This window comes from Halichoeres trimaculatus, unplaced genomic scaffold (assembly GCF_033239565.1).
Source record: "Halichoeres trimaculatus isolate MK-OKI-2021-1 unplaced genomic scaffold, fHalTri1.1 fHalTri1_scaffold_15, whole genome shotgun sequence".
NCBI lineage: Eukaryota > Metazoa > Chordata > Actinopteri > Labriformes > Labridae > Halichoeres > Halichoeres trimaculatus.
Genome location: NW_027437193.1, coordinates 18,847,368 through 18,861,111, shown reverse-complemented (window position 1 = coordinate 18,861,111; position 13,744 = coordinate 18,847,368). Strand labels below are relative to the sequence as shown.

At 40.5% G+C, this 13,744-nt stretch overlaps 1 protein-coding gene across 4 annotated transcripts in view; it reads left to right on the top strand.

The window, feature by feature from the left end:
* The window catches only part of cdh24b (cadherin 24, type 2b), a 296,244-nt gene that overhangs the window by 259,147 nt on the left and 23,353 nt on the right, over window positions 1-13,744 (top strand). For all 4 annotated transcript variants that reach the window (XM_074687942.1, XM_074687943.1, XM_074687940.1 and 1 more), the window contains 3 exons: window positions 2,447-2,703; window positions 4,193-4,329; window positions 10,274-10,395. In XM_074687942.1, the coding sequence (XP_074544043.1) occupies window positions 2,447-2,703; window positions 4,193-4,329; window positions 10,274-10,395 (516 nt within the window). The remainder of the gene's footprint in view (window positions 1-2,446; window positions 2,704-4,192; window positions 4,330-10,273; window positions 10,396-13,744) is intronic.

The following is a 13,744-nucleotide window of genomic DNA, read 5'->3' as shown; positions in this document are numbered from 1 at the left end:
TGATATTCTAAAACCGTTTAAGCAGTGGCGTGGTGTGGGGATTTTTTTTTGAGGAAGCCAAGTGAGACAAAGCCTCTAATCTGTATGTTTTTTAGGGAGTGGGGTACATAAAAGACTATGTTACAGCTTGTGTATATCGCTATTTCATGTAATGGAATGACCTGTTAAGAGTGCCCAGTGAGCGCTCATTTTACTTGCACAAACTTGTTATGAAAACAACATTTTGAACACCAACAGACGCCCTTTCACTCTCCCATCCTCAGTCACTCATTCACACACGTACATTGTCCTCTTGACTTAGCCTAAACATCTTATTGATTCACTCAATGGCCCACTCAAATGCACAACCGGCCGCTTCATGCACACTGCAAATGTGCTAATCTCCCTAATTTCATTCAGTGGCTTGATGATGATGATACTGTGATTTGATTGGCTTCCCTTGACACTGTCTTGGCCAATCACAGGTGAGCAGTGTCATAACTGCAGCCTCATCTGATTGGTTAATCATTCTTGTTTTTTTTCACCAAGGGACGCCAACTCAGCTTGGCCTCCTTGTGGACAACAGTGTGCAATATCCTATTTTCACCAATCATAACATTTAGGAGGGTGCTGTTTTACACATCGTAACATGCTCAATAAGTAGAGGAGAAAAATAAGGAAGAGATGACAGTGATGAAACACAGATGAATTATCAAAACTGTTAAAAGGAGTATTTTCATTAAATCATAGCTACAGTCTAAAAAAAGAGAGGAAGCATGGCTCCCCTTGGCCTCCGGGAGAAAATGTCACTGCGTTTAAGATACATGCTTCTCCCAAAAGTTGCCAACCAAGGACGCTCTTTAAGACAAAACACTGGTTGATCTTCACTGTTTTTGTGCTTTAGATGGCTCATATCGACTGATCTTTCACCAGAGAAACGGTTACAAAAAGTCTAAAAAAAGTGTTAAGAAGAGAACAAGCCCGAAATAGGCTTTTTAAAATAGCTTAGCCTCTACCACTTGTTTCCTTTCAAGTGTTAATGCGACAAATATACAAGCTGAATATCCTCGATGCTTACAGGCTAACCGCTGCCCTGCACAAAAGGATCCTACCCTGTATTCACCTTCTATGGCGTAGTCTTCGCTAAATAGCCTTCATCATTGTGTTACTAACCTCCACCGGTCTGGTGTTGTAGAACAATTGCATATCTTTTTTCTTCAAACGTCATTGGTCTGATAATCTTACGGTATTTAAGGCCACATTGGAAATGCAAGTAACAGTGGAACCATTTTGTTCCTGGAAGAGTGGTTATTTATGCCTCATCTACAATGCCAGTTCAGTCATTTGACAGGGACTGGACTGCAGCCAGTAGTACTGCTCTTATTTCTGTCTATGTAACCTGATTATTTTAAAAGAGGAATCCATTATTATTATAATCATTACTGTTGTTTCATTGCTGACACAGGGTACAACAGCACTGAGATGACTGTTTACCTCCTAACAGCCAGGTGTTCTGGAGTCAGTAATAATAATAATTATACATTAATTAACATTAGAGCAGATAATGTTTGTCAGCTGTTTTTAATGAATCACACTTCACACTCTTGGTCCTCTGATGCATGAGGAAAAAATAAAGCTACATGCACATGGGACAAAAAGGATGATCTATGGTAACCTGCAAGTGCAGGACTTTTTTCCAGTTTTTAGAGTAGAGTTGGTTGAGTTGGTGGGGTGAAGTAAAAAGTAGGTTGTGCTTATCACTGTTGACTGCTATATGCTGCTTTGGCCTGTTTTATAAAAGCAATATCCTTCCCAAGGTCAAGACGTGCTGAATATCAACAGTGCTGTGATTATCGTCGCCACTCATGCTGAGACCTTGTGCTTCTGACACCATCACTGCATTTTATTTGAAACTGCCACAAACATCTTCCAGATCCCACTACTTTGTGTGTTCCCATGTTACTGTGATGGTTGCCAACCAGTCACAACCCCGAGAGCAGTGCCCAACATGTTCAGGCCCCCTCCATGTAGCCATACAGCACCCTGTGTGGTAAACCAGAGTTTCACTGATGATTGACCTGTCCAAATTACAGTCTTTAATCTTTGACACATCTTTGTTCTGCCAGTATCTGGCAACACCCAGGTATTACCTTGTGATTCCTGTTGGTGATACGACCAAAGGACGGATTGATCATTCATTGTTGGGTCACATCAAGCTACTATCCTCATTCATCAAGTTATTAAACTTATTCAAAATTGGTTGAATTAAAGTGGGTTAAAAGCTGTTTTTTGTGGCTAAATGAAGTCAGCTTTATCTATCCAGACAAAGGTTGTTCTGCTCTATAAGCACATGTGCAATGTCTTTTGTCCAATCAGACTGTATTTAACTCACAGTTGAATGATTAAAAATTTAACACTGACTGTTTTCTAACCCTACTAACTCACGTTTCTCCCTTGTTCTCCCTAGGCGGTAGACTACGAGAGCCGGAGCTCCTACTCCTTCTCCGTTGAAGTCCTTAACCCCATGGTGGATCCTCGTTTTCTGCGGCGTGGCCCTTTTAAGGACCGGGCATCTATCAGAGTAGCTGTGCTGGATGCAGACGAGCCTCCAAGGTTCTCTCGATCCCGATACCACATGGATGTGTCGGAAAATTGTCCACCAGCCTGCACAGTGGGCCGAGTGAGCGCTGTGGACCCTGATACTGGACTTACCAATAATATCAGGTACAGAAATTAGCATGTGCATAAAGCATGTAGGATTACAGTAAAACTGTTATATTCCATATATTTTTAGTCAGAAGGGGTATAAAGTGTGGTCAAAACAGCTAAAACGGTTTTCCCACCATGTCTCTTATTGTAGTTTTGATTGGGAATTGTTGACTGATAAGAACGATTCTAGATATTAAGGAAATCATGCTAATGCTAGCAAAGAAAGAGAATTCTCCTTTGCATAGCTTTTTGTGAACTTTGAAAAAACATTGGCTTGATTTGTTAAAATGACTGAGCTTTCGAGGCGCTTTGAATAGAGCCAAGATGTTTATCCTGCTTTTAGTCTTAATGCTAAACTCAGCTTATGAGCTTGTGTCTATAGCCCTCAATTAACATTAAAACAAGAAAGATTTTTGATTTTTTTCTCATTATTTTGAGATGATTTTGCAATTGGGCGACTGTATCTCTCACTTATTAAGACCATTGTGGCACTGGCCTTGCTGTCCAAGTGCTCCTTGGCACTCACCTTAAAATCCCCCCAGTGGCTGTGCCAGCACTGCGTGAATAAGATTTGTCGATACTGACAGGCAAAGATGAGAAAAACCACTACATAATCCATTTACCATAAAAGTTTTAATACTGAGAGAAAAAAAAAGGTTAGACCTGAAAACATTACTTTCCTTTGACTTTATTTCTCCTCTGAATACCAATTTGCATCTTATTTTCTGAGAAGAAAGTTTATTTTTTCCTCTTTATTGTTTGCTTTTTATTAAAAGACAGAGAGGTATTTCCGCTAAAAGGGACCATTTCCTGGTGTCGTGAGTTATACATCTCAGTTTATTGGACATCTTCATGGCTTAGATTTGTTTTTCATTTGATATTGACTTTTCAGTCTCAGGTTAAAATTTTGATGAGCAGGAGAAAATGAGTTTTCTTTTGGACTGAAATTGGAACTCACCTTTCTATTTAGACTTAACAGTGAGAGATAACCAAATAGATATGAGACAAACACATATATTTTCAATGTTTCCCCTGAGCTGACTCTGAGTGTGAAAGTTTTCACTTTAATCACGTCTGTTTAGGTTTTTTTCTCTCTTTTTTTTATTCAAGAGTTCAAGTAGGGAGGCGTGGGTTTTTTTCTATGATAACCAGCACAGAAAAGCGTGTCCCAATTAGCATCAGCAAAAGGGCTCAGAGTGAGTGTGTGGGGAGGAATGATAGTTGGTGTATTCATAGAGATATTTAGATAATCAGAGGCACTTCAAAAGAACTCCTATCAGCTGTGATAATCTCACTATATTAATTCTTTAGCCATTTGAATGCAGACTTCCTTATCGCTGCCTCACACACTCGCCCTGCCTGCTTCTTTCACTCTGCTTCTCTCTGTCATCACTGCTTTCTTCTTTCATGCCCTTCACTCTTTCTCTCCTTCATTTCTTTTCTATCACCTTCCTCCTCTAAACACAACTATCACCCTCCTCCCATTCTACTTTTGCTCTTCCAGGTTCTCCATTGATCCTCAGTCAGACCCGGAGGCCCTCTTTCGTATCACCCCAGACACTGGTCTCATCACCACAGCCGCAGAGCTGGACAGGGAGCGCGAGCATTGGCACAACATAACTGTCATCGCTACACAGAGAGGTCAGAGGCCGCTCTTTGAAATCCACTTCAACCGTGACATTTGAGCTTGTCTTTTACAGTTAATGCTTTTATTCTGAGCTTAAACTCTTGAATGAATCCAACATTTTAGCACCTCTGACACCTGTACCTGCTGATGAGTGTTTGGTTGTAAGAGGTTTAAAGAGTGTAAACCGTGTATTGTAAGGTATCTGAAAAGCACATATCCACTGTGTGATGCTCTCCACTAAGCGGCTTAGCGCCTGAATCATCAAGCCATGAGGGGAATGCTGTTTGGCGCCACAAATAGTTTGTTACAGCAGCCTGAGAATCAATTGATCTTCATTGTGTGGGTTATCTGATGCTGGGATAGATCTGTTCTTATAATGACTCAACTGGAAAAGAGAGAATTAAAGCTACAAATCGAAGACAGCCACAGCGTTACAGGCACAGCAAGGCTGCAAAGAAGAGCAGTGAAGACTTTTATTTTCCAAGAATGGATACCCACTTTCACTCAAGACTGAGCCACTTCGCAGGTAATATTTTAGCAGGAGAAAGAACCACACATGAGGAAAATTACAGATTAAACAATCGCAAGGAGCTGGAGCTGCTTTTAGCCTTTGATATTGATCAAGCAGAGGTTGTTTTCAGAGCTGTTTCTAAGGTGAACAAGAAGACAGCTGGTTGAAGTTTTATTTAATAACATGGAGACGCTCCTTGTTGACCCAGTTAAGTATATCAATATAAAGCGATAAATCCCTGTAAGCTATTTGGAGAGCCTGCTTGAGAGCCGTGGTTGTGGCCTTGACATCAAAAGATTTATCACTATAGATGATGAAAACTGAAACCAAGTGCAAAGCAAGAGAATAAGAAACAAAAGTGACGTTTATTAAAAGATGACCACTTTTAGGATGAGAGTATCCCTGTTTGGACCTCTGTTGGTGTTGAAGTGTGTCTCATAATTTCACTCAACCACAAGTCGTAGAAGAGAAACTAAAACTCTGTGTATATTACTTAAAGCCTTGTGAGGAGGCTCAGCTGATGATGAAACAGAAATTAAACCTGATTTGATCGAGAAAAGCAATATCAGGAACAGGAATAGATACTTCTACATATTGATTCTTTAAGCTTGTTGCTGCTTTCAGCTAGCTATCATAAGACAAGGCAATCAGCTGCCTCTCACTAAATTATCCTTTGCATATTTTATACACTAAAGGATACTCTGTAAGCTGCATATTGAGCACTTAAAAGTAAAACAAGACGACAGAGTATCTCAGAAAACACCTTTTGCATTAAAAAGAAAAGAAACTAAACAAGTTGTACTGCTTTAAAGGTCCCATATTGTGTAAAAATCCCTTTATTAAGTCTTTTAGTGAAATTTGTGGGTCTTTGGCTTTCCTCCCAGCCCACAAAATGTGATATTTAATGACAAAACCTGTACTTAGTAGTGCTTGTGAATGTAAAATCCTGACCTTAAACGAGCTGTTTGGATTTTGGGAATCGCTGACGTCAGCGGCAGCTGACGTCAGCTGGGAGGGGAATGCCAAAGTTGAAGAGCCATCACTGCTTTGTTTTTGGCTGTAAACAGCCACATAGTTCCATGCACAAGCTTCCCATCTTGGAAGAAGACAAGACTAAGTGGCTCAAGTTCATTTATCAAGGAAATGTGCCAGCTACACTCAGTAAAACTGTGCATGTGTGTGCTAGTCACTGCACGGCCAACTGCTTTTCCAACTTTGGACAGTACAACAGAGGGCTACCGAATAGACTGGTCTTGAATCCAGGCGCATTACCAACCATCCGCCAACAAACCTCAGACCCTGGGAATGTGAGTATTTTAAATGCTGTGTGCTGTGGAGCAGATGTAAGAGCTTTTCCTCAGTGTCCCCCTGTCTCTGTGTTAGCTTCAGGATGCTAACTTTAGCTGTGGTTAGCCTGTTGTTTTAGCCTGTAATGTTACAGTAAACAAGCTTCGCTGTTTTCTAAACATTGTGCACTTGTAGCTTGTGGCGCCGCTCTCAGTGACGCAGAAGAGCAGGGCGGTATCAGTGGTGGCTCATTTACATATGAAGGCCACGCCCGCTAAATCAGACCGTTCTGAACAGAGGGGCTATGAGAGCCTGGAAACAATGCTGCTGTGCTCGATTTTTTGGCTTTTTGAACCAAAACATGTTACTACCATTTCATGAAGACATCAATGATCCACATTAAACTGCAGAAAAGGAGCAAAATATGGGACCTTTAATCATGGAGGTCAGCAGGATTAACACAAAACTAAACTTTTTACATGGAAGCCTTTATTTTGTGTTCAGGAGTACTTTCCATTTGATAAAGGCAATGTTTGTACAGTTTATGAAATAAAAACAATTTTATTGGAAAAAATCAACTTTTATCAAGTCTGAACTTTCTGGCGGTAGGTAGCAGTATGCAGTCCGGCATCGCATACAGGGAAAACTAAAGTCACAGTTTTTCACTGTTCATCGTGTTAGAGGAGGTTAACATGACTGCAATTTATTAAATACGCCTCAAGTCCTCAAATTTTCACATCAGCTTTGATTATTTACCTGAAGAGTTAGCGTTACAATCTACACTGAACGGCTACTTTATTAGGTACGCCTGTTCAACTGCTTGTTGAAGCATATACCTAGTCAGCCGATCACATGGCAGCAACTCAGTGCATTTAGTCATGTAGACATGATAAAGATGAGCGGCTGACGTTGAAACCGAGCATCAGAATGGAGAAGAAAGGTGATTTAAGGGACTTTGAATGTGGCTCTGGGTCTCTGGGACAAAATGTTGTGTAGATGCCAGAGGTCAGAGGAGACTGGATGCACTGGTTGGAGATGATAGAACAAAGATGACTGGAATAACTTCTTGTTACAACCGAGGTCTGCAGAAGACCATTTCTGAACACACAACATGTGTAATCTTGAAGCAGATGGGTTACAGCAGCAGAGGACCACACCGGGTGACCCTCCTGTCAGTTAAGAACAGGAAACTGAGGCTACAATTCACACCGGCTCACCAAAACTGGACCATGGAAGATTGAAAGTGTTGCTTGGACTCATGAGTCTGGATTTCTGCTCCACATACAGATGGCCAGCTCAGGATTTGGAGCAAACAACATGGAAGCATGGATCCATCCTGCTTTGTTTCAGCACGTCAGGCTGCTGCTGCTGGTCTAATGGTGTAGGGAGATTTTTTTGGCACACTTTGGGCCCCTGAACAACTGATCATGGTTTGAACTCCACAGCCTACCTCAGTATTGTTGCTGATCATGTCCATCCCTTTGTAGTCATAGTGTATCCATCTTCTGATAATTACCTCCAGTTGGAAGACACTCCATATTTCAAAGCTCAGATAATCTCAAACTGGTTTCTTGAACATGACAATGAGTTCCCTGTACTCCAATGACCCTCTCAGTTACCAGGTCTCAATCCAATAGAGCACCTTTGGGATGTGATGGAGAATCTCATCATGGATTTTTAGCCCACGAATCTGCAGCAGCTGTGTGATGCTGTCATGTCCGTATGTTTTAGCAAATGTTTTACAAGACTGAAAGGAAAAGCTGATTTTCACAAACTTTCCTCCAAAAAGGAAATGTTCAAAATGGGATAAGGAAGAAGTGATTAGATTTTGGAGGTGATCCGGATCACTGTCTGGATCCAGGACTTTTTTAAAGGATTCTTTATCATTGTGAGATATGGCTGTTTTCAGCACATGTGTATGTAACTCCAAGACAAGTGGTCGGATTGCTTTGCAAACCAATATAAGACAAGGTCACCATAATTTATGACAGATGTGAAAGTACAATCCAGATCCTGGCAATATTCTGGATACTAGGATCTGGAATGTGAAATATGTTCTGGGTTATCACAATTTTCAACACTGTCAGGAAACAAATTATCATACAAACCTGCAGCTAACACCACATTGTATAGCAGACAGTCTGCTGAAAGGGAGTATAACATTAAAGTAGGACTAAAGTGTTGCGTGATGATAATAATGCTTAGCGGAGGTCTGCGCTCTCTGAGTGCTTTTGGAGTTTCTTTCTGTAATGGTTTGGGTTACTCACAGCAGCAGGACCTTCAGCATCCCCTGTCTATAGAAACTTCAGTTACCATGTCCATGCCATAGAAGAGTCACTCAAAAAAGTCTGTGGCTGTGTTACTCTGTTTTAAGTAATTTTGTTACTGTTCTGGGGCTTAGACTTAGAGGATGAATAAGGGTTTAGTTACAATGACAGGGCTTGTTAATAAGATAAATTCTTTTAGAAGTTTCTAACATCACTTCTCCTTTAGAGTGTCCTTCAGCTCTGAAAAATATATATCTGACTGACAGGCTCTTCTTCCGATACTGAAAGTCAAGTCTGAATTCTCTGAGACAACAGCGGAAAAAGAAAAAGAGGAGTGCTACCTTTTCTACAAATGATGAATACTCTCATTTTAAACAACTGCACCATTATTCTCTGTTAATCAGTTTTCCGGCTTTAACTACAGCAATCTATAACTAAAGAGGCTGCAAATGTGATAAACAGTCAAAAGAGTCATTTTAATGCGTTTATGTGGGCAATGACAAACGATGTCATCCTTCTTACAGAGGTGCCAGATCAGAAAGTGCTCCTAAATTTACTGTATGGCTCATTTGAAAGGCAATGACAAACCATCCATTCTCTTTTTTAGACGTTGGAGGATTAAAATCAGCTTGCTGCTAAATCCTGAATACGTTCTGAGAGTTTCTTTTTGGCAGATGACAAGCCATTATTTGGCTCGCCTCCCGAGTGCAGCCTGAAGGAATCAAGTCACGTTGGTTGGTGCAGAAGTGAAAGTATTGTTGGAGAGGGCTGTCCAGTGTGCGGGAAGGAAATGCTGTTTTCCTGCCAAGTCCTGCTCAGGACAAACTTAATCCTTCCTTAAAATCTACTCAGGGCTCCTTGTGGCAGTATTGTTGGTCAGACTGTGGAGGCAAAACAGTGAGAGCCTGTCTTGAATAATGAGCTCTATCTAATAAACAGGCTGTTGGAGGCTGTGTTGACATAAAGCGCGGTAGGAGCTCTGCCATGGCCACAGGCAGGTTGGTTCACCCAGTGGCATTACAGCAAGAGCTCATTTTCAGCTTTTCAGCCATGGGAGCCGGTCGCTGTCATCCATGACACAGTGTTACAGCTTCAGTCGTGGAAACACGATGCCGAAGTTTGTGTGTGTGTGTGTGTGTGTGTGTGTGTGTGTGTGTGTGTGTGTGTGTGTGTGTGTGTGTGTGTGTGTGTGCGTGTGTGTGTGAGTTTACAGGAAGTCTGGCCCTTCTGTGTTGCGAGTTTGCTTGCTTAGATGAAAGAGTGCGGGTGTGTGCCGGTGAGCCTGGATCACGTTCTGAGCCGTGCAAGAGCAGCCCTGAAATGGGATGTTGAATGTTGAGCTCAGAGTCTGACTGTGCGTTTCAAGCGTGGCTGTGAGAACTTCATGTTCGAGTGTGTGCATATCCAAATGAATGGGGTGTGGGAGACCCTCTGCCAATCCATTTAAACTGCGCCCTTGTGTAACTGCATGCAGATTGACTGCTTTCTACATCCCTCCTCTGCCTCCTCTCCCTGCTCTTTCTTACTCTCCTCGCTGTGAGACGCTTTGGCTAAGAAGGGAACAGTTTGATGTGGAAAAATTTGACTGCTATGGAAGCATAAGAGGCTGTGAGCTGTAACACAAGCCAAATGAAACCAAATGCTACTGAATATTTAGCCAATTTTGTGCTCCCTAAAGTGATCTGAGTGCTGTTGAAGTTTCTGGACAACACAGAAATGCTTGATCTCGCCTGTGAGGACAATTGAGTGGGTTTAATGGAGTGAGAATGTGGATCTGTGTCAGAGAGAGCACTGGTGTTTGGTGCATTTGGGAACTGTATGCTTATATTTTTCCACATAATGCTGTCTTCAGAGTGATGTATTGTGAGCTGGCTCTCTGATTGGCTCTTTCAGACAATCCCAACCAGGTGTCCAGAGTTGTGGTTGCAATAGAGACATTGGACCTGAATGACAACGCACCTGAACTGGACAGACAATACACAACAGCTCTGTGCGACTCTACCTCCACTGGACAGGTCAGTATGTGTTTAAATCACCTTTGATATCTGGTGTTTACATTTTAAATTATCTCTGTAAAACAGTAGAATTAACAGCAGCTTTTCTGTGTTTTTGTTCAGCCTGAACAAGCTTTTCTTTGTGTAAAAATGGGACGATCCCAGTGAAAATTGTTGCAGTCTATTAGTCCTCTTCTACTGCCGGAGCATAACAAAACATAATTTGACGTATAGCCACTGTCACAGTGTCTGCTTTTGTTTTTATGCTTCCTCTCCCACCTTGGGGACGAGTTTCTGGAACTAAATTTTTGGCAATGCTCATAGAATATTAAGAAGAGTTTGAAGGTACTTTCAAGGGTTGTCTGCAGTGCTGTGGATTGTAATTTCTGCAGAGGACTAAAAAAGAGCCTTGCAACAAAAAGCCACCCAAGGTTCATAAAAGGTTCAGATGATGGGAAGCCTTAGGTTATGGCTGTCAAGTTCCTGCTCTGGAGAAAGGACTGCATGTGCTGCTCTCAGTCCTTTCATGTCAGTGTCCCCGGGTTAGATCGGGGGTGATGGAGGTGGTTCAGTGTGTCGTCAATATTTCCCGCACATACAGCCTGAGAAAGACAACTGCTTTTCCTCCACGTTTGAAACATAGTCATGGAACACTAGTTGCACAAACATTAAGCCACTACTTCCATCCAGGCTCATAGATCACAACAATGTCCAATTTTGCACATTCATAGGATGAATCGCAGTGACATAAAGGACTAATCTGTCCCACTTCAGCAATCATGTACATTGTGACATTGCTTTATCGTGAGATATCTTCACAACATGGTTGTAATCACTTTTGTATTCATGGTTCACAGAGGATGAATCCTCATGATATGAACAAATCTATGAGACCTTCTGCCCCACTGCCTCCTTTGGAGGATGTTTGTTCTTTGCAGAGAGCTATCCCCTCAACATGTTCTTGATCTCACTCTAACACTGATCTCTCTTCATGACCTACATTATGAAAATGGTTATCAGCTACATCTTCTTTTTTAGTCCTCAAAATGAATTTCAGCACCTGTGTTCCAGCTTTGCCGGGAAAGTTTGATGAATAGAAAAATACAAAGCAGTTTTTTTTTCTTTTTGATATTTTTTTTCACTCATTGTTTTGTCCTTGTGGCTGATCCTGAAGCAGGATTAGCAGAAAAACATATTTTCTGAGAAAGTATTGATTTAGACAGAGAAACTCTATACGGAGGGCTTGGCTAAGTAAAAAAAAAAAAGCAGAACATCTATGAACAGGGTTGTTATTTTTTCCTGGTGCATGAATCCTTCACTGATTTTGAGGACACGAGTCAAACTGTGTTCATTTTCTATTATTCAGGCATTTCTTCGGAAACTATAGAGCAAGTCATGACAAAAGGGGCTGTGACAGATATCATTGAAAGTGGTGTGTGTGTGTGTGTGTGTGTGTGTGTGTGTGTGTGTGTGTGTGTGTGTGTGTGTGTGTGTGTGTGTGTGTGTGTGTGTGTGTGTGTGTGCGAACTTTCTGTAAGCTTACTAACAAGAATAAATCAACTTTATCATGATGTGACAGTCATTGAATTTATGTAGCTGTAAATCAACACATGACCTCATCAATCTGCCCCCTGCAAAAAAAAAAAGTCGTCCTGAACAAAGAAAATTAATATTCAAATGAAGATCTGTATTCACCTTGCTCTAACCGTGTGTTCCAAAAACAGCAACATAAAAACTTCTCACAGAGCTTTAAATAATGATTATCATCTTTGGAACAGGTTAGAATTAACTTTTTTGGGTGTTTTCTATGTGGAGTGAAATAACTGAATTTTTATACACTCCTAAAAACATGAATATCATCATGCTTCCCTCGCAGCTGTGAGGGAAGCATGATTTAATCACTGTTAATCAGGAAGTGTAATCACTCTAAGAAGTTGAATGTTGGAAATATTATAATTTGAGTTGGGGTGCTGGCAAACAGTTTTAATATTGGCAGCTATTTTAATCTTAGTCTTTTTTGGGGAAAAATATATCTTAGTTTTAATCACATTTTTATACTTTTGACTTTTGACTTTTTTTTTCTAAGTTTCTATGTTTTTATCACTACCTTTAGTAAAAAATAATCTCTTTAAATTCATTTGTATAGCCAGTCAGTTGAATCAAGTGTTATATCTCAATTGAAAAATTTAGCCTTGACTCTCCTCCCAGTGTGAAACTCCTGCATGTCTCTGTTAATCTATAGAGTGAGGAAAAGTTATTAACTTAAATAATACACAGACAGGAGTGAAGTTAGAGAAGTGTGATCCTTTCTTCGAGTACAAATACAAAACTTACTTGATTTATTACCACTGACTTCAAATAGAGGTGTTATGGACACACAATACAGTGACTGTACTGCAGGTTTGCAATGGTCCTTTAAGGCACCTGTAATAACAAGGGATGCCTGACCTGCCGGCAACGATTTGGGCCAACACTGATTTTTTTTTTTTTCTTGAATTTTTTATAACTGACAGCATATACCTTTAATGTCTCAATCTTATTTTATTGAAAATCATTGAACAATACCTGCGAAACAATAAATCTTTATGTTTCAACTTAAACAACCAATAAAGTGTCCTGAGTTTTAGGTCTTAGAGCCAAAAGCAACAATGGCTGGCTGTCAGACCTTCCTGGAGGTATATAAGATCGATTTCATATGTAAGGATGGGCCGATCACCAATCACCCAAAATCAAGGAAATTGGCACCTATCAATCGGTGCATGTCTTGTAATAACAGACCCATGTTGGACAGTCTTACTGAATGTGTCTCACAGATCACCGAGCGCCTGTTGTAGAAATGCTTTGCTCATGTTTTGACAGATTAGACACACAGCAGGGAATATAACAGATTCTAAATGTAGATGGTCCATCATTAACATTTTTGTCTTATCATCGTCTCATCACCCAAAGCAAAACCTCCAAGTGTTTATCATCAGTAAATTATTGATACACTTAGTTATTTTGATAACAAGGGCCATTGATAAACATTTAAAGCCTTAATATACATTAAAAAAATGAACACTGCTGACTAGGATGTTGGCCTGGCGTGAAGCAGCAAGCAAACTTAGAGACTGTGATTGTTTTAGTGATGCTGCTAACCAGCTGGCAATTTTTAAAACACATTTTCCAACAAAGCAATGGTTTTATACATTTTGACACTTTAACTATGTTTGCATGCTGACAGAGCACAGCCTCACAGGCTTTGTGTTCAATATCATGCTGCTGTGCTTGTTAAAAAGGATTTTCTATGAATCTACAGTGTCAGTGATTTAAACTTTATAGATCTGTCTTTTTTTTTTTTTTTTAATCAAATCTGATTAGCATCTCTGTG